The sequence below is a fragment of the Balearica regulorum genome, chromosome 4 (assembly GCF_011004875.1).
Source record: "Balearica regulorum gibbericeps isolate bBalReg1 chromosome 4, bBalReg1.pri, whole genome shotgun sequence".
Taxonomy (NCBI): Eukaryota; Metazoa; Chordata; class Aves; order Gruiformes; family Gruidae; genus Balearica; species Balearica regulorum.
Genome location: NC_046187.1, coordinates 57,986,243 through 58,010,233, shown reverse-complemented (window position 1 = coordinate 58,010,233; position 23,991 = coordinate 57,986,243). Strand labels below are relative to the sequence as shown.

Genomic DNA, 23,991 nt, shown 5'->3' with positions numbered 1-23,991 from the left:
AAATGCCATCTGCTATGTACCTGGCCATGTAATGTAATTTCTGAAGACAATATCCTGTAAAGAAAATGTTCTACACATTCTCTACCCACTACAATTTATCAGGAATATAATTTGACTTGTTCAATAGATAATACAATAATATAAACCATTACTATTTAACCATGACACTGCAGAATCATCCAAGTCACATTTTTTATACATTTGCTGCTGCTTATTTGATCTAGGAATAAGACAGGACCTTTGTTGCTTAAACAAGTTTATGTTTTGGATATTCTCTACTGCTACTTCAGTTGCAAAATGAAGCACTGATGATAAACAGAAAGGGTAGCTAATTCTCAGTTATTATATGCAATATAGATCGTGGAGAAAGACACTTTCCCTGAAAAAATCTTTTAATTTCAAGAACCATTTGGAACAATCCACTGGAAGACTAGCAGACTGGGGTAAAATGAGTTCTTATAAAGAAGCTACATCAAAAATTACCCTACTTGGACACAGACATTGGCAGCCCCATCTTGCTGTAAGGCTGTTCCATCCCATTGATATTTACAGATACTGCTAAAAATACAACCAATGAAAAAACACATTAGAAATTAAAGAGAATCAAATATAATTAACTGTCACAACTAGGTAAGCTTTTGATGCTTACTAGTTAATGAAACAAGCCACATTTCACTTATGGTAGAGTTATACTGAGAACACTTTACAAGAATTTCTCTGCTACAGTGCATCATTTGCATTGACCTGTAAAGATGTTCAATTAAAGCAGCCAAAGTTGCCCTATTGACTGGTGGAAGCGTCCGAATAAAAGCTCCGTATTTCCTCACTCGTTCCTTTTCATTCTGTGTATCTGCCAGAAAATAATAATAATTGAGCATTAATAACAATGCACAGCAAAAACCAACAGCCGTTCTCATTAACTATATTGGCATCATCTAGTCATTTAAAATTACAATTTAGTCAGTCAACCTCTTCTTCATAAAGGCAATACTGACAATCTACTGTTAACAAAGTCTATTATTGTACACCACTTCAGGGAAACAGTATCAGCAATAAATAGCACCAATTCTATATTCAAGCTGCATTTGCTACAGTTTAAGACTAAATGCCAAGATAGCAATTGCTTTTCCTCTCAAAGGCTATTTAACCTGTAGTTTGTGTGTGTGCATGTGTGAGTGCATCTGTGAATGCACAAGTGCAAATGTACTTCTAAGAGTTCCCAGAGATGAGAAAGGAAAAGACCTTTTAACCTTTTTTATTTTTATTGGAAAAATGTCTCAAGGCCCAAAGTAGTTTAAATATCCAAATACATGACAATGGTAAGAGAAGACCATATGGGTTGTGAATAAATTGTACAAAGTTACATAGCTTGAACAGTGGCAGAGCCAATGACGGGAATTCCAGTCTTGGGAATTACAGTATCTGAGACACAGCCATAGCCCTCTACCTTCAACTTAAGTCTGCCTCCCTGTGCTGCATAGATACTACAGAGCATAATCCTGCTCAGGGCATGAGTAAAGTTAATGTAAATTTTATTTATTTATTTATTTATTTAGCTTTTTCTTCTCAGTCCCTTGCTTCTCTCAAGTTTCTGAAATGAAAAAGCACAGAAGAACTCTCATCTATCCCAGGTGATTGCTAGTACTCTCCACTAACTACTACATCATGTTTTGATTTCTTCGGTAACTGGAAGAAAAAATAAACAAACAAAAACCAGTGTAAAGGCCTTCTACTCTATTTTCCTAAGTGTTTTAGTCTTCCCACAAGTACTTTCAGGTCACTTTATTATAACATGACAGAATTCTCTGCTGTAAAGCTGAAGCAGAATTTTAGCCCCAGGGTCAAATTAGGAAGTTAAATCACTGTAACACCACTATGTACTTTCACAGAAGAGCTAACTTAAGTCTAAACTGCTACAGACACAAATTTTTCCGATTTCTGATGAGAGCAATCTTGTGGTAAGTGAACAAATTCTTAATATTCTTTCCTCCAGTTTGTTCAAATCAAGGTTACAGGTCAAAGATGTGTAATATTCATACTTGAATTCCCCAAACTTCTAGTGACTCATATTAAAGCAACCTCCATACGTTTGAACTTCAGCAAAATCAGAGAGGAATATGCTTTTAATATCTTTTCTGAAGACAAAACTCAACACACAGTAAATAGGCCTATATGATTTCAAAGCATTAATGCAGAAATTAATGTTCTTAGCTTTTCCTATACATCTCTTATTGCTACGCGTCATCTGCAATTCTATAGCACAGTTTGGGAGGAAAAAAGTTTGTTTCTTACAGTCTGTAAATACTACAATATAGAAAAAAACAGAAATATAGCTGGTTTGTAAGAACACTATAAAAATCATCACAATTTATGTAATGAGTAACTAATTAATGTATCAGTAATCTCATGGTTCTGTTTTCAACCATACAGAGACACACAACCTCGTGCTTTAAACACATCACAAGTTACAGCTTGGGCTGCAGTTACTTAAATTTTCTTTCAAATTAAATTAATATTTCTAAGGAAACAAAAAACAAGTAACAGTTGTTAACAAGTTTACATTACTAATACATAACTTTGTGTGAACATTCATAAAAGATATCTGAAGAATTTAAGCAGCAAGACTGTCATTTAACTATCATGCAAGATGATAGCATCAACATTTTGCCGCTTTGGAACTAAACTTCTACACGTGGTCAAAAGATGGAGGACACACTTTTTTCCTACTCTAATGTTTATTTCTTGACTTCTACTGTCCATGCTTCCATAAAATATTAATCATCACTTCTTACTTTTGCTGAGCCAACTACTACAGTGCAATATTGGTCTACTGTTTACAGATATATTGTCAAGGAAACGTTGCTATTTGTTAGTATTATTCTGGTTCACTTAAAGGCAATAAATTCTTCTCTGATTAACATAAGACTATTGCAGCCAAGCTTCAAACATTTTTCTTCCTCACTGCAATTGTTTTGCTAGTTATCAAATATCATAGGTTTACACAGGGAAGTAATTATCAACTCCCTCAAATTTGATACTGAAAAGGTACATACAGCCTTTCTTGTATTGTTATTGAATACATTACCTAACGCAGAGATCCAGAATGGATAAAGCTCTTTAGTGAGAAGTGCATCATCTATTTGAGAAAGAAAACTTTTCAATACATCAGTCACATCTTCAAGCTGATGTTTTCCTGCTCTTAGTTTAACACTCCTTGCATCTTTTTTGAAGCTTTCCAGCAGTTCAGCCACATTGGAAGAATCGCCATTCTTAAGGTAGATCTGCTTGCTACCTAAACCTAAGTTACAGAAGTACAGAACAGGAAAATAAATAAATGTAAAATCAAGTATTCTTTTAAAAATTTCAAACATTATTATATGAAAAGCGTATCTGGCTGTCAAACACATTGTATTTTCAACTAAAATCTCTCTGACTTTTTGCACATACTCCTTTGTCAGTAAAAACAATGCCAAGTCTACTTACACCCAACCAGACCTCTTTGCAAAAATACATGTCATAATTTTAAGCAAGCCTGAGATCACAATTTCAGGAATACTTTACAGGCAATTCAAATCCCCAAATTTCTTCAGGACTTCCTAAACCAATAGTTTCAAAAGGTACAGTAAAGGAAAGAGGTTTTGATGACTGGTATTGTATTACACATAAAACACAGCTGCTTTCATGAGCAAAACTCCCACTATCTTATTACCCTACTGATCAACCCATCTTAGGACTCAGTAAATTGTTATTGTATTAATCCAACCTGAAACATATCACTCTTCAAAGCCTCAAGATTAGTAGAAAATACTCCTTTTTTCTGATTTTTTTCTCACATTCAGGAAGACATCAGGCAGCCACTATTCTTGTATTTAACAACTAAAAACACTAAAGCCCAAAGACAACTTAAAAGAAAGTTCATAGTCTAAAACACAGTCAAGACTACCTTCAATTACTGCATATGGGAGTAGCCAAAACTTTTTTTTTTTTTTAAAACACTTGTGAACTTTTGGCATAGATATACAGTCCTGTTATTTCTCTTTCCAGAGGTGTTTCCTGCATTCCCCACATTTCTTGAAAGAGAACTGTATTTTATACAAAATTCTGCTTTTCTTATGTACCTGTCAAATTAAGTACTCTGTCAAAACCTATGAATGCACGTCTTATGTTCTTGCAATTCATCTTTCCTGTAATGCCCACGAGTACTACTCATCTGATACTGCCTTTGTGTTGTTACTGTCAGGAACGGCTGTGGGACCTGATAGTGTCTGTCATCTGTAGACCACAACTAAAGACAGAACCTTTACCATGATGACACAAAAACATGACGCATACAAGTAATGCATACAAATAATTCCTTCAGGTTTCAAATGAGTATTTTAAACATCTAGTAATGCTGATCCTGAAAAAACCCCCGTATTTTTCAATAAAGATCTAACTTATTTTAAAGACATTAGGAAATTGAATTTTAATTTAGAACAGACACGAGCGATTGTTCTGAGTGGTGGACATCATTACCCCACTTTAACCACATATCAGTGCATAAAACAGTTTATACTTACAGTAATTCCTATTGCTAATGATTAAAAAATAATTTAGCAAAAAAATTTTTTTCTTGGTTTTAGGCAATAGTTGTAACCCAGACGCACCTATTTACCATAATGCAATATTGCCATATTCAAAAGTTATTTAGTTAAACTTCAATCACTGAAATATAAATTAGGCGCTCTCAGACTGACAGAGTTTACAAACACATTTATCCAGAAGACAGATTTGTACAGGGTTGATATGTATTCAGCATTTCACAAGAAAACTGATGAATTTGCAGTAGTAAAAAGGACCCAGACATCATCCGCATATGATCTAATGCTACGGAAAGTTAGGCTGGCAAAATTTACTTAAACGGTAACTAACCCTTAAGCTATTATGCTGAAAAAACAGCAGCCTTAAGACTGAAATCGGCTCCACAGTTAGTATCAGTTTCCTGGAAGACATACTGACCAGTCTGGGCCATAGCCTTTCCTGGTTCACATAGCTTATTTTCATGGCTGAGGCATTCTGTACTGAGGCACTGGATCCCAAGGCTGAGCTACATCAGGCAAACAAGTCAATTTTTAAAATAGGAAGGTAGCTATAAAGGGCATCCACCAAGTAGTATTTTCCCCAAGCTGCCCATTCTCAGATGTGTGGCAGTGTACTTCACCATCACATCAAAGAGCAGCAAGGCTAACGAGGGGTATATATTACTAAAGTAAAAACAAACTCATCCAATAAGATCTGATGGTGTGGGGGCTTAAGCATTATACAAATGATCTTAGGTTGAATAAAATCCACTATACTTACCATACTGTGTAACAAATGCTATACAGCTGTTCACTATAATAGGAACATCATTTTTGCTGAGCTGCTGATCTTGTAATGCATTACCATCTGTACCTGCTGCTTTTTCAATTGCGGTATACCAGACCATGAAATCCAGCTTCGTATGGCCATGGATGTATAGTGTTCTGAAAAGTATAAAAATATTTTGAATGCAGGAAAGAAATAAAAACCTGTTGTTATTGTACTACAACAACATAGCAGACATCTGGAAAAAATAAGAAATACTTGGAATAAGACATCAAGGCACCTTCCATCACATAAAGCTGTGGTGGTGGCCTATTGGTACAGCATTTTTTTCCCCCCAACTACACTTGTACTAGCCGTATCACAATAAATGAAAGAAGATCCACAAGCACTGTCACAGGCCTTTGAAAGAACCTGATTGACATTTCAATTACTCTTCTTCAGTCCTGCTCCTACACTGCGCATTTGTAAGTCCAAGTTAAGTGGGAAACAGAGATTTAGAGACAACTCTGAATACTGGGAAAGGCTTTCCCTCTTTTCTATCCCCACCCCCACTTCTGTAGAGCAGCTGAGACATATTGAACTTCCCTCCTTCACATTTATCAAAATGATCACCCTCAGGAAAATCACAGAGGTAAGGAACACGTATGAAAAAACTAAGAGTTGAGGTAGAATAAGTTAATGCAACACTTTAGTTACCTGTTTATCTCAAAGCATGGCCCTGTTCTAATTTTAGTATTTAAATATGCTACCAAAATCTCCTCTGTTTTACCCCTGACAGGCTAGCTTTTAAGAGACAATTCCATAATTGAAAAGTTTAAGGGTGTATGTCCATCCATATGTATGTATGTAATAAACGACGAGTTTAAGTGTTAAAATAGCAAGCAAACTTTTCTACGTACATTTCCTTAGTGGGAGACAAAGAGTATGTAAGGGATTCACCTTCTTTAATGACAATTTATTTGGTAATTAGGAAAAGTTAAAATGTTCCACTGAACTTCTGTGAAAATACTTTCGTCAAAATATAAACAAAAATTCATTTTGATTATTTTATTTAGGAAAAAGCCCAAAACACTTTACATAATGATGGAATATTTAATTTCAGATTTTTGTTAGCATCTTTCAATTTTGCCTTTATAAAAATTTCCATTCTAGCATTCCTATCTTGATAGGAAGTGATGATGCAGTCAATGTACACGCACAGACCCAGGATCTGAAGTATTCTCAGGATCTACAGACTTAGTCATTCAGCAGCAGATTAGAAGACACTAAAATATTTCATCTTACTGAAGCCCCTCTTTAAAAAGTCTCTACTTCATGACTTCAAAAGTCATATTAACCACCACACATGCCTGGCTAGTACAAACAGCCTCTCTCTTATATTAAGAAAAAAATAATCATTTGCATAAAGCTCTCAAATTTTTACAGCAAAATGAATGTGCCTAATTCAATACTTTCAAACATTTTCTGAAGACCTGTCAGACCAGATATCCTACATGGGTGGTGCTCAACCAATGGCTTCCAAACAACACATCACCCTGACACCCGCTGGTATTGCTGTAGCCGTATATAAGCGGAAGTGAAAAAGTTTGAGTGGAGAAGAGTCTGACAGTGCATGTTACACTATTCCTTTCGTACTATTATTCACAGATCAGCAGAGGTTAGGACTATGATTTATAAAAGATTTATGGTGCTTCCCAACACAAGAGATGCACATATATATATGCACATTACTGTGTTTCTGTTTTCCCTGCAGAACAGCAGGATTCACATTATGGTATTATGCAAAAGAATGGAAGTCTCAACAGATTATTTTTTGTTATCTAAAGAATTATGATATGTACAGGAAGCAGCATACTGTAAAGTGAAAATATTATCATTTCTAAACAAGAAAAGGGCAACTCTGCTGTATATCAATGAATCAGTACCAGAGGAGGAAAAAGGAAATACAGTAGTGGATTGAACTTCAAAGGTAATTTAAACTTATCTATATTTTTTCACAGAGATATGAAAGTCTAAATCATGTGCCTGTCAATCAACTGTCATGATATATGAATTACCTAAACTATGTGAAAAAGACCATCTTGTATTCTATGGATTTTCCCTTAATGCATCCCATTAGAAAAAAATTTATCAGAACTACCAAGAGATGATGCTCTTATTGTTCTCCAAAATTTAAGAAGCTGTTGAGTTAAGTTCAAATTACAGAAGAGGAGGTTACTTAACACTTAACAAAGAAAATGGGGTATCAGTTTAAATAGCAGTCCTATAGCACCAACACAGTCATGAAAGAAGCTGCTGGTAAAAAATATAAACGTGAAAAATCTTGCTGCTATTGTGAAGCTTGGATTGTTCATGGAACGCAACTAATTATTTTCCAAAAAATTATTAACTGTGCCCAGTCAAAAATCTCCAGAGCAGTCACCTAAGAAGCAATTTCAGCTTTTATTACAACACCATGAAAGAGAAGAAGGGAGAAAAGGAAGTGAAACCAGTACCAGACACAATTCAGAATGGAGTCAATTTAACAAAGAAGTGGCTTAGAAAGCTCATCTCAAACCGCAGTATTTTTGGCAGAGAAAGCACACACCTAGGATACATTTAAATCATAAAAACATATGACAGCGTATGAAGAAAAAGTTTAAGTACTCCTTCTATTTTAACATTTCAGCAAAACTTAGCAACATTTTTTTCCTACTTGGAAACCATTTGTTGATCTCCATGAACCTGGAAAGTGGTATGAAAAGTAAAGGTGAAATAGGTGCCAGCAGAAAAGCAGAACTTTCCTCAAAGTACAACAGAAGTCTTCTACAGCATTTCATGAAGTAACAAAGACAGCTTTGTAGATCTAGCTTCTGCTTTTCATGTCAATGTCATCATCTCTTCCTCACAGTTTTCAGAGACAGTAGCAATAACAAATACATGTATTTCTCACTGAACTAATTGCTATTATCACAATATAAAGTTATATTAAATGCATGGCTTAGATCAAACACAGGCTGAAATGTACTGATGTTCCACGTACCATGAAACAGAGCCACTTGATATTAAGAATACTTCTAAGCTTAATGAAGCAATTGTGTTTGAAAGAATTTTTACTGCAATGTTTACAAAGATCTACCTGTCACGTAGACTAACTACTTTGCACAGACTGAACCAAAATGCATTCCTACAATGTAAATTGCCTTCTACAGTATGTTTATGTATGTGCTACTTCTTTGAGTTCAAAAGAACACACACTTCATAACAAATAGTTAGCAATAATGACTACACGGTGAATAACGGCAGAGGTTTTGCCCTGTTAAGTGTGGAGCACATACAGTCCATACCCAAGAAATTAATAATTTAAGTACTCAAACAAACAAGAAGGCCTGCCAATGTAGATTTCTGCCTTAGGGAACTGAGGCAACTGAATTGGCACAAATGACTGCAGCAGTCCAACATCACCTAGTCTCAACATCAAGGAAGCTACTGTTAGCTTTTCAACTTTATCGTGGACTACCATCATATCCTTCTGCACCAGTAGTCTGACAAGCAACATACGTGAGCACACTTCATCCATGACAGTGCAAAGGTTCATCTTTAACCCATCTTGCAAAGTCCACTACTTTAGCAACGTCTGTGTGCTTTGTTGCACAACTCTGCACTGGGAAAGCAGCAACACTAAGTGATTTTGGGTAAGGGTTGTGGGGAGGAAGGGTCAGAAACAGACATCAGCATAACTCAGTGCCCTTTGGCAATTTTCAAGAGATTCTAACAATCTATGTATCCGAAAAGGTACTAAGAATATAGCATTGGTATGAAATTATACTGATGAAATCTTACTGCTTTCATCAAAGGGTTAAGAAGAAAGCATTGTAATTAATGAACCATCAGCATAAAGAAATTGTGCCTGTATGTAGGGAAGGTTTATTATCTATAATAAGAAAGAGCCAACTACAAGAGAAGTGTAACACGAAAAAAAAGCACCATCTGGATTACATTACGGTCTGAAAACATTCACTGACACCTAAGACAGAGCTTAAATGATTACAGAAAAAAAGAAGAAACATTTGAAATTTAATTGTCTGTACAACTCTTTTTCCTTAAACTATGGCATTAGAAAATTTGCATTATTTTTTACATATAGAAGATATATTTAAAAATTACTGTATACAGTTGTTTTCAGACACTTTTCCTCTCTTCAGTGCACAGATCTCTCTGTCGACCTCTGCCAAGCTACACAGGAGTAGCTTCTTCACCTACCTACTATGCAACTTCTGTCTGGATGGCAACAAGAGATTACGACCAGTCACTTCATGAATTTTACAAATAGATATGAGAGAGTGGAAAAAAACCCAAGCAACTATGAAGCAAAACAGAGGACATCTTTGTGTGACAGAGGGAAGTGTCAGACACAGCAAGCAAGAAGTTAGGAAGCGTTTTAACTGTGAAAGAACATAAAAGGAAGAGAACGACCATCTGATTATTGTGTAAGAAAACAGCTTTAGAAGTCAGGATTTCCAGCTGGGTTGGAGATAGTTCTAGCAAGTTGGACAAAATGTTCCAACAGAGATCAGAGTGCAATAAAATTTCAATAGGTGTTACAAAAGGGAGTGTGTTCCTCTCCAATTTACTTAGCAAAGTTACCCAAAGACAAACATGAAACATCTTTGGAATCTGAAAAAAATGATCTAAATTTAGAAAAAGTCTAGGATTACTCTTAAAATTTAGGAAGTACACTGAGCTTCAAAAAAACCCCCAACAATCTTCAAAAGAGAAACAGTCCTGTTGCTTTGAAAATGTTTTAGCCTGGTTCAGCCTCTCATGATATGCTATTACTCTGCAATGTATAGTACGATCATCACATCTTATTTCTGAGCTGCTAGTTTTCTTTCGCTGAACATGTTAGAGAATAAATGATCAGCAATATGCTAAGTAGAAAACAGGGTAGAGGAAAAGGGGAAAAAAAGAGGAGGGTGGGAGCGGAGTGTATTCATGCCTAAGACACTTCAGAAAAAATCTCATATGCCTTTTGGTAGTATTCTCTCTGAATTCTTGTATTTTATACAAGCTGGAAAGCATTATGCACCTTGCAGCCCAAAATCAATTGCAAACTCTTCCACTGAGCAGTTACGGATCAGATGAACATTAAATTTATGTACCCTATGACTTTTAAAAAATACTTAGTAAATTTATGTGTATGTTAAAGTCCAGAATTCATAGATTTATTACATTATAATTATTTCAGCAGTAAGACCTGAAGTTTTTATAGTTCTGAAACTGTTTATTTGCATATGCAATCACTCTTGAGAAGTCCATTTGTAACAACTTAAGTCATTCTTTTACCTACAGCAGCCAATGGAAAAAAAATGTCAAGGAAAAAGGTATATGATACATGTAATGTATGGGTTTTCCCTAATTAATCAACTCAGTGACTGAGACTTGGGGGAAAAAAAAAAAAGGCCTAAGTATTTGTAAGTAATGGGAAGTTAGCTTGAAGTCAGTAACAAAACCAACAGAAGAACAATATGAGCTTCTGTAGGAAAATACTCAAGGTATTTTCATAGTTTCTTCTAATAAAATTTAGCAAGATGTTATAAGAAAACCACCACATTTATTTCTTTATGCAAAAAAGACCGGGGTTTTGTTTTTGTTGAGGTTTTTGTTGTGTTTGTTTAGTTTGGGGTTCACCCCCCCCCCCAAACTTTTCTTAATTCTGGAAAAATCTTAGTTGTTTTGTTTCAGTCTTGCAATACTGGTTTTTAGGATTTTATCATTTATGCTGCATTTGAGTGACTAACAAATTAACATGAAAGTTGTCAATAGATCAGTATACAGGGTCTCTTCCAAGTGATCAATCTATGCCAAAGCTGGCATTAGACAAGCACTGCTAGAAAATAACATACAAAATAGGAAAAACATATAAATTATGACATATCATAGAAAGGCAAAAGGAGGATTGCTGGTTTTGTGTCCATTTACAATAATTGAGTCTAAAGATAAAAGTGTATTTAATCATTTTCCCCACATACACACATCAAATTTCTTCTCGCTGCAAGGTGTGTAATATCATGCAACTGTGTTGAACACCTGGATACTTTCAGAGTAACATCCTAAGCAAGAATCACTATGCCAAAGCTTATATACCCATATGGCTTTTAATGGTTAACATAATGTGAACGCTATGCATTTAAATTCTTTATGGCAGACTTCAGTGAAGAAAAATTAAACATACTCATGGCCACCATAAATAAGCCAGTGCCCCTGTTGAAATTATTTTCAAATAGTTCAGAATTTCCATTAAACTATTAAAGCAGCTCAGGGAAAACCTACCCTCACTTGACAGAAATATTATAATGAAAGAAATAATAAAAGCTGACTTGGAGCTAGAAGTTTTGCTCAGCACCGATATCCATGAAATTAGATGCACACTTTGTATTCATCTACTGGACTGCACCTTGAACAGGATACCTCTTGTTCCCTGGTTGGTCTATGCAGATTACTTAATGCTGAATCTTTCAATATGCTTCTTCGGGGAAAAAAAAAACCAACAGGAGAAAATGTTTGTTTCTGATCTGCATCATCTTACTGAATTCTGGAACTTAAACAGTATCTTAGGAGGAGTTAAAATTCAGAACACACAAGCTACAATAAGTTTCTCCAACTCTGAATAGGTGACAAAAGTACATGTGGTTTGCTTTTTTTGTTTTGTTCCCCCGAAGAGAAAAACAATCTGCCCTTATTAACCTATTATTGTGTGTTCAGAAGACTGTGTAAACATTGCACCACTTCTTACAGAGATGTTTGCCCAATAACCTATCATTGAAATAAAAAAATCCCAACCTATCACAAAATAAGAATTATTTTCAGTAATTTTACTTTCCTCTTTAAATTTGTACCCATATATGATGCAGAAATGCCTCAACTCACTTCAAGTTTCAACCTCCCATATCACTATATTTGACAGAGTCATCTCAGCAGAATATTACCTACTTGGAAATGTTGAAGGATCATGTTTCCTTCAAAAGTAGGTTTGTTTCCCTAGCTAGTATGTTGTTAACTGAGATCAGACATTACAGTAAGACTAACCAGGGGACGCATACATACGTCTCAATCCTGACCTACACAAATTTCGACACAGAATTCTGAGACACAAGAGTGATTAAAAAAAAATGAGAAATGGTAAATGCTCCAAAGATGTACTCTTTCTTTCCAGCGTAGAAGAAGTTAGGTCCTTTTGAAGAAACTGTTATTGGCAGACTAATCTGACTGGGAATAATTTTCTCAGTGGGAAAACTGCTTTTAATTAAGCAGTACTTGTTAGCATTTCCTGACACAGACATAAAACGTAATTAATACACAAAGACTTTCCCTCCTTTAAAAAGTTTGCAAATTTCCTCTCTCTCTCTCTCTCACAACCACCAGTGAAAAAGCTCCATGACTGATCAGCAAGAATTCTAAGACATCAATATAAAAGCAGATCAAAACTTTATTCAGATGGGAACCTTACCTTCCTTTTTCAACGAGCAGCAAAACGTCTATTTTCTCTCCATTTTGCATCACACTACTGATTGCTGAAAACAAAACATATACACATTCATATGATCTACACAAACACATATGTATAGACAAACACATACATGCATGCACATATAGACACATTTTTTCAAAGTGGTCTCCAGCAACAAAAGGAGCATGGAATTCTTGATCATTTCAAAGAATGCTGCTGCTAATAGAAATAAAACTCCATAAAATATCACAATACACTCACATTTGCAAGACAAAATAATACAGAAAATTATAAAGAAAGGCTAAACAGGTATTTTTTAATGGGAAAACATGCTACAGTGTTTTATTATATTAAAATTAAACTTGTAAATACAAGTTTTAGAAGATGATTCACAAGTAAACTGGATTTTTTAATCTATTAATTTACTTGCAGCCTAATGGCTGCAGGTATTTACAATAACATGAGTTACACTGTGAAGATCACTGCCACCCTTCTTAACGTTACCTTATGCTACTCCTGCTAAAAAAAGCACCCTCAAAACACCTGCATACAGAAAATACATCTGGATAGTTTCCAGTAACAGTGCTATAAATAATATAATATAAAAAATATAAAATATAATAAAATCATACTAAAACCAGTAAATTAAATGTAACCTGTTTATTAATTCAAAATTCTGAAAAGTTAATTCTTTCAAAGTTTAGGTCTTCTACATAATCCAGATCTTATCTCAACTAATTCCCAGAGACAGTAAAGTCCTGAATATCAATGGAGCTCAATAAAAATATTCTGATGCATGTTACACGATGGTTTTGTATCACACATACTCCTGGCCTCATTTACATTTACTGAGTCAAATATGAAGAAGGTAAGTGACTACACTACCGTTGATGATTCACTATTTGGCAAGTTTCACTTATACAATTCAGTTTTAATAGTGGAGTAGATTTATTTTGGGGAAACCAGAAATCAAAGAAACGATAGAAGTATGGATATACAATAGTTCCAAGAAATACAACTCTTATACAACTAATATTTAAAAGTCAAACCCCAAGCAAAAACAATTTTCAACTGAAAGCTAAATGTGTGTTTCTTTTCTATACTTGAGATATACACAGATTTTGGATGCTTACATGAGTATGGTAGGAGCAATTACAGTTGCATTATCAAAACTAATAGCAGAAACAGTTCTCCTACTGCCTAACCTCTTAATTCTGAATCAAGATTAAAAAGTAGCCAAGTTAATACATGGCTAGAGGCATAAAAATATTCCTGATTAAAAACCACCTTCACGGTATTATTCACAGAAAATGTAAGGTGGCAGTAAATAAAGAGTAGAAAGCCCAATGGCATTTAGGCCAGTTCCTGCAAAACAGTCCACAATATGACAGCATTTACAAGAAGGATCATCAAAAAAAGTGCTAAATTATCTTCTCTATGTTACTTTAACATAAAATCTCAAATTATTTTTACTTTCCTACATACCATATTGCCTTGTTCAATATAAAAACAAGTAGAGCAGATATGCTTACAGAGGATTCAGAGCGTAATTACAGACAATGATATAAAATTGGTCATAGAAGACCATTTGTATAAATATTCTGATCTCTCCATGTCATGACATTGAACAAAGAATATTTTTAGTATCAGAAAAAAAGAAAAAGTCTATTAGTCTGTGAAACAGTTTTGCAAGAGAATTATAATTTTTCCAGTACATTTGAGTATTTTAAAACCAGGCCTGTCAATCATCGCAAGAACAGTTCTGCAGTGAGTATTTCTGCCCTGTCAAAAATATGAGACAATAATCCCAAAAGGTCATTTATTATTATTCAATTCTGTACTCTTGTAAGAAAGATACTGCTGCAACTGGAACAAAAATTGTCTCCATTCATTATGAAGCTGTGAAAAATCTCTCTAGCGTGTGCCACTAAGTAGGGAAAAGAATCCCAAGACGGAACTTTACCAACTCCATATTTAGATGAGAGTTCGAAGAGCATCTGGCTCATGCAAAGGAGTAGTTACTGAGGTCCCTAATGTTTATGACTTCAAAATGTAATAGAAATGTCCTTAATAGTGAATTAATTCCATAGAGTATTTCCTGAATTCTAGATGTTAGGTAAAATTCTTACTTAGTTCTTGCAATCTCCTTAGATATATGGAATCTTCTTCCGCATTCTCCATTTCAAGACAAAAATAAAGGCTCGACTTCTCTATAGCAAACCAGCCTTTTCTCCACTGATCCAGGTTATGGCAATCTTTGTAGTACAGCTGGCCAATCAGGTCACAGTCTCTCTCTAATAAGCATTCAGCCACAGGGGGAACAAAATGCTACCAAAGAAAATGGGGTGAGTCAGATGAAGAAAAAAAACCCTCTTCCCCTAAAAAAAAACAAATCAAGATATTGCAAATCTATAAGATTCAAGGATGAAAGCCAAAGTAAAAAATAAGACTTTCAGATTTATCGTTCATAAACCCATATATATACACACCGAATTTAAATTACAAAATCAAGTATAACATATTTTTTCCATTCACACTCTACAATTCAAACATTTTTGCTTTTTAAACTATGATTGATTTAATTAGTGATGGGACTACTAGCAATTGGTACTGTATAAAATACAGTACTGCTTTATGAATTCTGTTTCAGCAAATAAAAGAATTGCAACCATAAACAACTTAGCTGAACTAAATTCATATAGTATATGTCTTTATACTACAGCACCTTTAATATATTCTTAAGGTTGGCATTAAAATGTTGCTTCAATTCCTTTTCCATTTTATTATCTTGTTTCAAACATTAAATCACAGAAGTTACTTTTACCTGCTGTACAAGAAACCTTTACACACAAGATAGATCAGTATTCATCAAGAACGGCTTCTCAGAGGATTTTAAGCTAACAATGACACTTTATTCTTTGTGCAAAGGCTCCTGGCCTAACTAGGAAAGATAATTATCGGTATTACCTTAGCTATTGCCAAAGTCCATTTTCTTTGTGAATATGCAGTTTCAGCTCCAAATAGAAAAACACGTTCTGACATTAAGTAGATTTCAAAGGTAAAGATGTCCCTAAAGCAAGCAAGAGGAAAAAGGGAGCTGTATTTAGTCTTCGAAACAGTAGACCCAAGTCCCATTTCTCTATTTTTTCATTATTTCATACTTACGGAATGGAATCAATCTGCATTTCTCCTCCAATCTTACAAGTACAAACTGACTAATAAAAAAGTATTTTATAACACAACATGATCAAAGTGCTTTTCAGGTCAATAATGCATGTTTAGAGACTACTGAAAAATAGTTTTTTCAGCAATTCTGAAAGTAATAAAAATATTTATATATAGTCATTAAAATTCACAGGAATTTTTTTGCTTTGCCAGTTCATGTGATTTCAGCAAGTATATTTTTGTGATACATTCAAAACATTTTGTTTAGGTTTAATACGAGCAGACCAACTCATCGAATGGGAAGTTGCAAACAAGTTACCACAGAATCATAGATATGTTGTTTCAAAGGGACATTTAGATGCCACCTGGTCTGATGTCCTGCTCAAAGCTAGACTATCACTTAACCATAGATGAGAACAGCAATGAAAAGCCTTGAAAACCTTCACGGATGGAGACAACTGTTTCTCTCAGGAACCTGCTCCTGTTCTCCACCACCCTTTTAATGAAGAGGCTTTTCCTGTCATCCAGTCTGAACCTCCCAGGGTGAAATGCATGGTCACTGCCACTCCTTGTATCACCTGCCACCACCAAGAGGAGTTTGGTTCTACCCTGTTTACGGACACCCTTTGAAGTTGCTGTAGCTCAAGAAGTTCTTAAATTTTTCTTTTTTTTTGGGGGGGGGGGAATTTTTGTTTCTTTTTCTTTTAAAAAAGTCCATCATATTTAAACAGACCTTGTTTTTCCATTTTTAACTGACAAATAACAAGGATAGCGAAAGAAGAAAAAGTAAATCAGTTGAAACTGGGATGGAATTTCGAAAGCATCTTGTTGGACTTAGGGTCAGTCTTATAAATGATGATACACCAATTTATAGTATGATTTCGTCTGTGACCTCTCCCTAGAATCCAAATAGATGGAGTATACTTTTTCCTTTCAATGCTGGAGACTGAGATTTGTCTAAATCTGGACAACTGAATATGAATCAGCTCTCTCATTTTCAACAGCCAATTTGAAAATTATATTTAAATACTTAATTCTGACTAATAGAATAGACATTTTAAGGATTTATTGTTTCACTACATGAAATATCAAATTTAGGGAAGTTTCTCATAAAACTACCTAACTGCAGGTAAAGCACAGCAGAAAGTTTGTCATTCCCTAGAAGTGAAGTATTCAGCCAACACGGTTTTAATTCAGGTATTATCCTGAAGTGGAACTGTTTGGAGACGTAGCAAGCAATAGGTTAGAGTCAATGATAGACAAAGAAAGTAATATTTCTTCTTTTTTCTGGATACCACAAAGCTATGCTACTGCAGAATAGTGATGGCCATCTCCACTATATTTTATAGCATGTTGAGGCATCACCATGCTTCATGATTTCTGCCCTCTGAACGCCCTTTATCTCTGTAGTACCTAAAGACCTTTCTGTTTTCTTTTCCAGAAGCTTACTGTATAGACTGTGCTTAATTTGCAGACACTTTTGCCTTGTAACTACAAGTATTAAAGTATTATACTGTAGAAAGATGTTATTTTACATACACAGACACAATAAAAAAAATTTAAAAAGAAGTGTTATGGAGTTTGTTAGACAGATCCAAAGTATAAACAAAAACGTTGCCCTGCAGAAATCAAATATCACTGGGATGCAACTAAGATCTAGGTAAATCTCCATGTGATGTTTTAATGTATAAATGGGATGTGAAAGAGTTAGAAAAGAAAAACAAGACCACACACACATAAAAAAAAAAATCTTCAACTTAACACAATGTTCAACAGTTACACTGTTGTCCTCAGCTGCAGAACAAAAAATGGATTTCAAAGACCGATGGATCTGTGACCAGAACTAAAAGCACTGTGGAGAACTCTAACCCGCTGCACTGTCATGAAGAAACAAAGCCAGAGTTTTGGCTTGAGGCAGAGGTCAATCCCAGAAAGAAAAATGAGTATTAATTGTTCAATTTATCATCATGTAACCTTTTAAGCACTGAGAATATGCATTACAGTTTTAATAAGAAACAGATGTATCTAATTTATGCTGCCCTTTTAAATTACCCTAACATTTTCATTATATCACTATAAAAAACCAAATAAATCCCCATTTAGCACATTTCTTGAAGTCAACATAAACCAATTCATCTTTTTTCCTAAACTGAATGTTCAAAGTTCTGGAACAAATGAATAGCTCTGAAAACTCAGAATAAAAATCTCTGAAACACCTGACTTTGTTTATTGAAATATTAATTTGGGAACCTACCCTCGATTTGAAAAGAAGTCTGACTTGTGCACTACAAGACAGATAACTTCACTGATGTCAATCATACCATTAGGAGTGGTAGTTTTATCACTTTCATAGTAGCTCAGAAAGCCACTTTCCAAAGTGCACCATCTTTTGTTGCAATCTGTAATTAAAGAAATAATAGAAAAGTCAGTTGGCATAATAATAAAAATTACCTCTTGCTATAGAAGTTGCCTCACAGGATGCATAGCCCTGTTGTAACAGTAATACATTTATGATGAAATCTCAGTCTCATTGACTTCAGTGAGCCAGGGATTCAATGTCTGTGTTGATACTATTTAAACTACAGAAACTCTAGCACATGGTAATTTAAGAAAAGCATATCTCAAATATAACACACTTATTTTTACTTTATGAGTATATTAAATCACTTCATAGGTTAACTTTACCATTGTATTGGGCTTCTACTTCACTTGTTGTGCAACATGATGGGGGAATAAAGTTAAGGAAGCAAAAAGAAAACACACTGCAAAGTTAGAAACACTGAAAGCTACAAGAACAATATATTCTGACAAGAAACGATAGCAAAATGAGTGACAATCATGGTATAAGGCAGCAAAAAAGGGCTGCTCTTTCTTTCATGTTACTGGAACTAGAGGCCAAAACTAAGTCAATCTGTCTTCCATTGTTTGGTAATGCTTGGGTGTCCACTCACTGTCGCAAGATCAAAGAAAACAATTTCAGCCTTTCGAATAATCTAGAAAAAACAATGTCATACATGCCAGAACTTGTATCCATTGCACATTACTAGAAAACACAAGGAAAACACAATCAGAAGTTTTGTTATTTAACATGATTAAATCTTAAAAAAAAAAAAAAAAGCACTAACAAAATAGTAGAGGATGACAAGCTGAAGAACAGAAAAACTAATAGAACAACACTTTCTCAGTACTCCTACTGCAGGCTCAAGTGTCAGATAGTAATGAAATTGTACAGAATTTATTCCTGTATGCTGGCGGAGATAAATGGATACATCGTAGACAGGTGGTAGCTATAGCCATTTCAGGATGGCATGTTCACATTAGAATGAGTTGGAGATCTCTCTTGTTGCTACTCACATATATACCTGGCAAGGGTAAACTCATTTAGCAACACTATAGTTTACAGAATACTAATGTTTGTAGAGTGCTTTCAATGTGTAACAATTTACAGAGCATAGTTTAATTACCTAGTTCAGAATTCTATCTTCAAATAACTTTGAATTAGATATACTGGAGTATCTAGTAATTGCCATCTGTACTTTTTAACCAAAAAAACCCCACCAATCCAAACAACAAGGTGAGAGAAAAAAAATAATCTGAAGAGCAACTTAGAAGTGTTATCTGGCATATTTAATTAAGATCAAATGTCTACTCCCTGTTATGAACCTAAAATATGAATACAGCACATGACATAGCATATTAATGACAATTTGCTACACAAAATATTCATGCATTAATTCTATCTTACATCTAGTTCTTAGCATATAATTTGAGGTGCATCTATTCCCACCACTGCAGAGCAGCAGGGCCTAATAGAAAATATTCTGTTTACAGCCTTAAAATTCCTAAACAGCTGCAAATATTCTGGCAAAATATTTGTGAGAATTTGGTAAAACAGCTCTGGATTAAAAAACCCAAACACATAACAAAATCCAAAAATCAAACAAAAAAACAAACTGCAGTTGTAGTTAGCCAATACATACTTAGTATGTTATCTGATATTTCATCTAATTAGTTTTTCTGTTATTTGCTATATCATAGAATCATAGAATCACAGAATGGTTTGAGTTGGAAGGGACCTCAAAGATCATCTAGTTCCAACTCTCCTGCCATGGGCAGGGACACCCTCCACTAGACCACGTTGCCCAAAGCCCCATCCAGCCTGGTCTTAAACACTCCCAGGGATGGGGCTGCCACAACCTCTCTGGGCAACCTGTTCCAGTGCCTCACCACTCTCACAGTAAAGAATTTCTTTCTAACATCGAATCTAAATCGACCCTCCTTCAGCTTACACCCATTACCCCTTGTCCTGTCACTACACTCCCTGATAAACAGTCCCTCACCAGCTTTCCTGTAGGCCCCTTCAGGTACTGGTAAGCCACAATTAGATCTCCCCAGAGCCGCCTTTTCTCCAGCATGAACAACCCCAACTTTCTCAGCCTGTCCTCACAGGAGAGGTGCTACAGCCCTCCGATCAGCTTTGTGGCCCTCCTCTGGACTTGCTCCAACAGCTCCATGTCTCTCCTGTACTGGGGCCCCCAGAGCTGGATGCAGTACTCCAGGCGGGGTCTCACAAGAGCGGAGTAGAGGGGCAGGATCACCTCCCTCGACCTGCTGGTCACACCTCTTTTGATGCAGCCCAGGACACAGTTGGCTTTCTGGGCTGCAAGTGCACACTGCCCGCTCATGTTGAGCTTCTCATCAATCAATACCCCCATGTCCTTCTCCTCAGGGCTGCTTTCAATCCATTCCTCGCCCAGCCTATAGTCGTGCTTGGGATTGCGCCGACCCACGTGCAGGACCTTGCACTTGGCCTTGTTGAACTTCATGCGGTTCGCACAGGCCCACCTCTCCAGCCTGTCAAGGTCCCTCTGGATGGCATCCCTTCCCTCCAGCGTGTCAACCACACCACACAGCTTGGTGTCGTCAGCAAACTTGCTGCAGGTGCACTCGATCCCACTGTCCATGTCGCTGACAAAGATGTTGAACCGTGCCGGTCCCAGTACCGACCCCTGAGGAGCACCACTCATCACCGTTCTCCACTTGGACATTGAGCCGTTGACCACAACTCTGAGTGCGACCATCCAGCCAATTCCTTATCCACCGAGTGGTCCATCCATCGAATCCATGTCTCTCCAATTTAGAGACAAGGATGTCATGCCGGGATAGTGTCAAATGCCTTGCACAAGTCCAGGTAGATGATGTCAGTTGCCCTTCCCTTATCAACGGACACTGTAACCCCATCATATATGTTTTATGCATGCATTATAAATATCTCTGTATTATTTTATTAGTATTTATTTGTATCATGCTACTTGTTATCTAGTTCTATCTATATTCTGTCCAAATACACATTTTAAATACTAAAATAAACCTAAGATAAAGGGGTTGAAAATGTATAGGTTTACAGGAGCTGGGCACCAGATCTGGAGGTTTTGACTGTTCGGGGGTTTTTGTCCCCCAGCTTTCCCCCTGCCATCTCCCAAAGCCTTTTCTACAAAGTAGCTCACTGCTTCAATATTCATTAAATTGTTACAACGCTCAAGGATGATTTTGGAACATCAAGGTTTTCAACAAGGCTCCATAAAGCCTTTTACACTAAAAACAGAAGCCAAAAAAAAAAAAAAATCAAACCTGAGCCACTAAACCTCTAACCTTCACTTTTTGATCCACTGCATTGGAATAGCACCAATGTTTGAGAGCTCTTCCTACTGATCATCAACAGCTGTTAATTAACAACTTTCCTCAGAAGTTATGCACCCCTGCTGAAATCACTGATGCTGCTATAAGGAGAAGTACATACAATGTTGGCTTACTCTCTGCTGCACTATCCGAAACTCATATAATGAAAAACTGGACTGTATTTCCAGGTGTTCCACCTGGTTGTTATAAAACCTGGGTTCGGTTCACAGCACTGAAGGAATTCTTGAGCGTCCTTTTACCATTAGGGCTCAGCCCACAAAGGGATAACAGTTTTCTGTGACAGTAAACACGGTGCCTGAGTTTTCAGATGTGGGCACTAAAGGCAAGGCTGACAACTGCCTCAGAGACTCATAAAGCTGAGGAAGAACTTAACTCTAGTTTAACGGTTAGACAGCCTAACAGGATTCTGGCCTGCAGCCCTTTCCACAAACAGCATTAAAAATAAATAAATAAATCAGTAGATCAAAAGCTAAATGTACTTTGGGACAGGGCCCAAAACTTAGACAAGTGCTGTTAATCCCCAGAATGGTGGTCCCTGTCTGGCCCAGTGAGAACTCTTTTAGTTCATACCAAGTCAGAACTGCTTCAACAGAAACTAGTTCTTTTCTCCAGAACTAAACAGCAAGGTCACCTTTCCCGGTAATGCAAACTTCTTATTTGAATCTTTAAAGGCAGAGGAGGGAACTGAAAGTGTATCTCCCACACATTAGTACTCTAACCATCAAATTATTTTCTAAAGACAGTAAGAAGGAAAAAAAATATTACAACCTATTCCCAACAATCTGCAATACGCATATCTCCTATTACTTCATGTTAATGAGATTATTTATAAAGGTAGAACAGTTCTTGATGTAGGCAAAAAAATCAATACAGAAGGTAAAAAACTCCACCAAAAACGTGTTTTATGTTTTAAATAGCAAAAAACCCCAAAACTTTTGTCATAATACTTCTCACACATGGCTGAGATATATTAGTGCCCTCAGGCAAGAGTCGTTTCTAATTCAAAATTGCAGGGGTTTTTGTTGTTGAAACAATATTGTTATTACATCTTCCTCCCTTGTCCCGCCTGTCATTTGTTGCCTTGAACTGCAAATGGCCAGGGAAACCTATCTTCCTATGTATCTGTACAGCACCCATCCAGAACCATCAGACCTGACAAACACACGAGTAATTCAACATTAATGCAAAACCAAAACAAACACACAGCCCCAAAAAGGAAATCTCAAAAAACCCCAAACAGCAGAACACCTACCATCTAGAAGACACTATCACAACTGCAGAGGCCAAAACTTGAGCTGAGGGAAATCTGGTTCCTTTCCATTTACTGCACTTTCCTCCAAGTAGTAAGTACAATGCTAAGCAACAGACTATAAGCTTTCAAAGCAGTTTCATTTCTATCCACTAAAAACTTATGATGTAAGAGCCAAATTCAGTTGATTCTTGTCTGAGGGCTTTCTTCATAAATATTTTTAAGGCATCCTACTAATGATGCTCCCACCGCATCTCCCCCAAAAATACTACAGAAGACACATTCTGTGAGCACTTATAGCTAAATGTTCAACCTATACAGGTATTTACGAACATATACTGCACTTCTAACACACCATTGTGTTAGACCAGACCGGTAGTATTGCCTTGTATCTGCCTCCCTACTTCTCTTAGTGGAGGTTTTTGGGTTTTTTTTTTTAATAATTTTTTTGATTAATATATATATATACCCACAGCACAGAAGACAACATCTACTTACAGCAAGTACTAGTGAGGTTTGCAATTATTCCTTTCTTTCCTGAACAACCTCAGTGCAGTTTCAGAACAATCCTCAAAAATCCTCAAGAAATCCTGTCCGGCAGCAGTCCTCTGCCACAACAGGTGTCTTTGTTAACAACTGCAAAGTTGCTGTGAAACGCCTGTGATCAGGCATTCGTTCTGTTGATCACACAATGATTTCAAGGATTTGGACCCACACTAACATATAGATTCTTTGAAAGCATATTTAAAAAGGAGTTATGTGCTTTAACATGCTTTAATCTCCACTAAGGATCTTAAAGGCACACACCACAAGAATATGGACATAATCATACAAAAATATGTATACATCTACACAGGATGCCATATCAAGATTTTAGGAGCAATAAACTCAACCATATAAACCAGTCGATTTGAAAAATGCACATAATTTGTTTGTTTAAATGGAAGAAAAATACAGGAACATAACTAGGGAGAAAAAGGAAAAAAAAGCTAAGAAAATTATCTGATAACATCTCTCAAAAAAAAAAAATCACAGAAGACCA

General features: G+C 35.9%; 1 protein-coding gene across 4 annotated transcripts in view; it reads right to left on the bottom strand.

Moving 5' to 3' along the window:
• The window catches only part of ARAP2 (ArfGAP with RhoGAP domain, ankyrin repeat and PH domain 2), a 136,976-nt gene that overhangs the window by 44,458 nt on the left and 68,527 nt on the right, over positions 1 to 23,991 (bottom strand). For all 4 annotated transcript variants that reach the window (XR_012835383.1, XR_012835384.1, XM_075752342.1 and 1 more), the window contains exons 16-22: positions 18,255 to 18,399; positions 15,803 to 15,905; positions 14,965 to 15,163; positions 12,836 to 12,899; positions 5,341 to 5,504; positions 3,086 to 3,298; positions 745 to 850 (exon numbers count right to left, since the gene is read on the bottom strand). Coding sequence is in view for 2 of the 4 variants with exons in the window: in XM_075752342.1 (XP_075608457.1) it covers positions 745 to 850; positions 3,086 to 3,298; positions 5,341 to 5,504; positions 12,836 to 12,899; positions 14,965 to 15,163; positions 15,803 to 15,905; positions 18,255 to 18,399 (994 nt within the window). In the remaining 2 variants the exon portion in view is untranslated. The remainder of the gene's footprint in view (positions 1 to 744; positions 851 to 3,085; positions 3,299 to 5,340; positions 5,505 to 12,835; positions 12,900 to 14,964; positions 15,164 to 15,802; positions 15,906 to 18,254; positions 18,400 to 23,991) is intronic.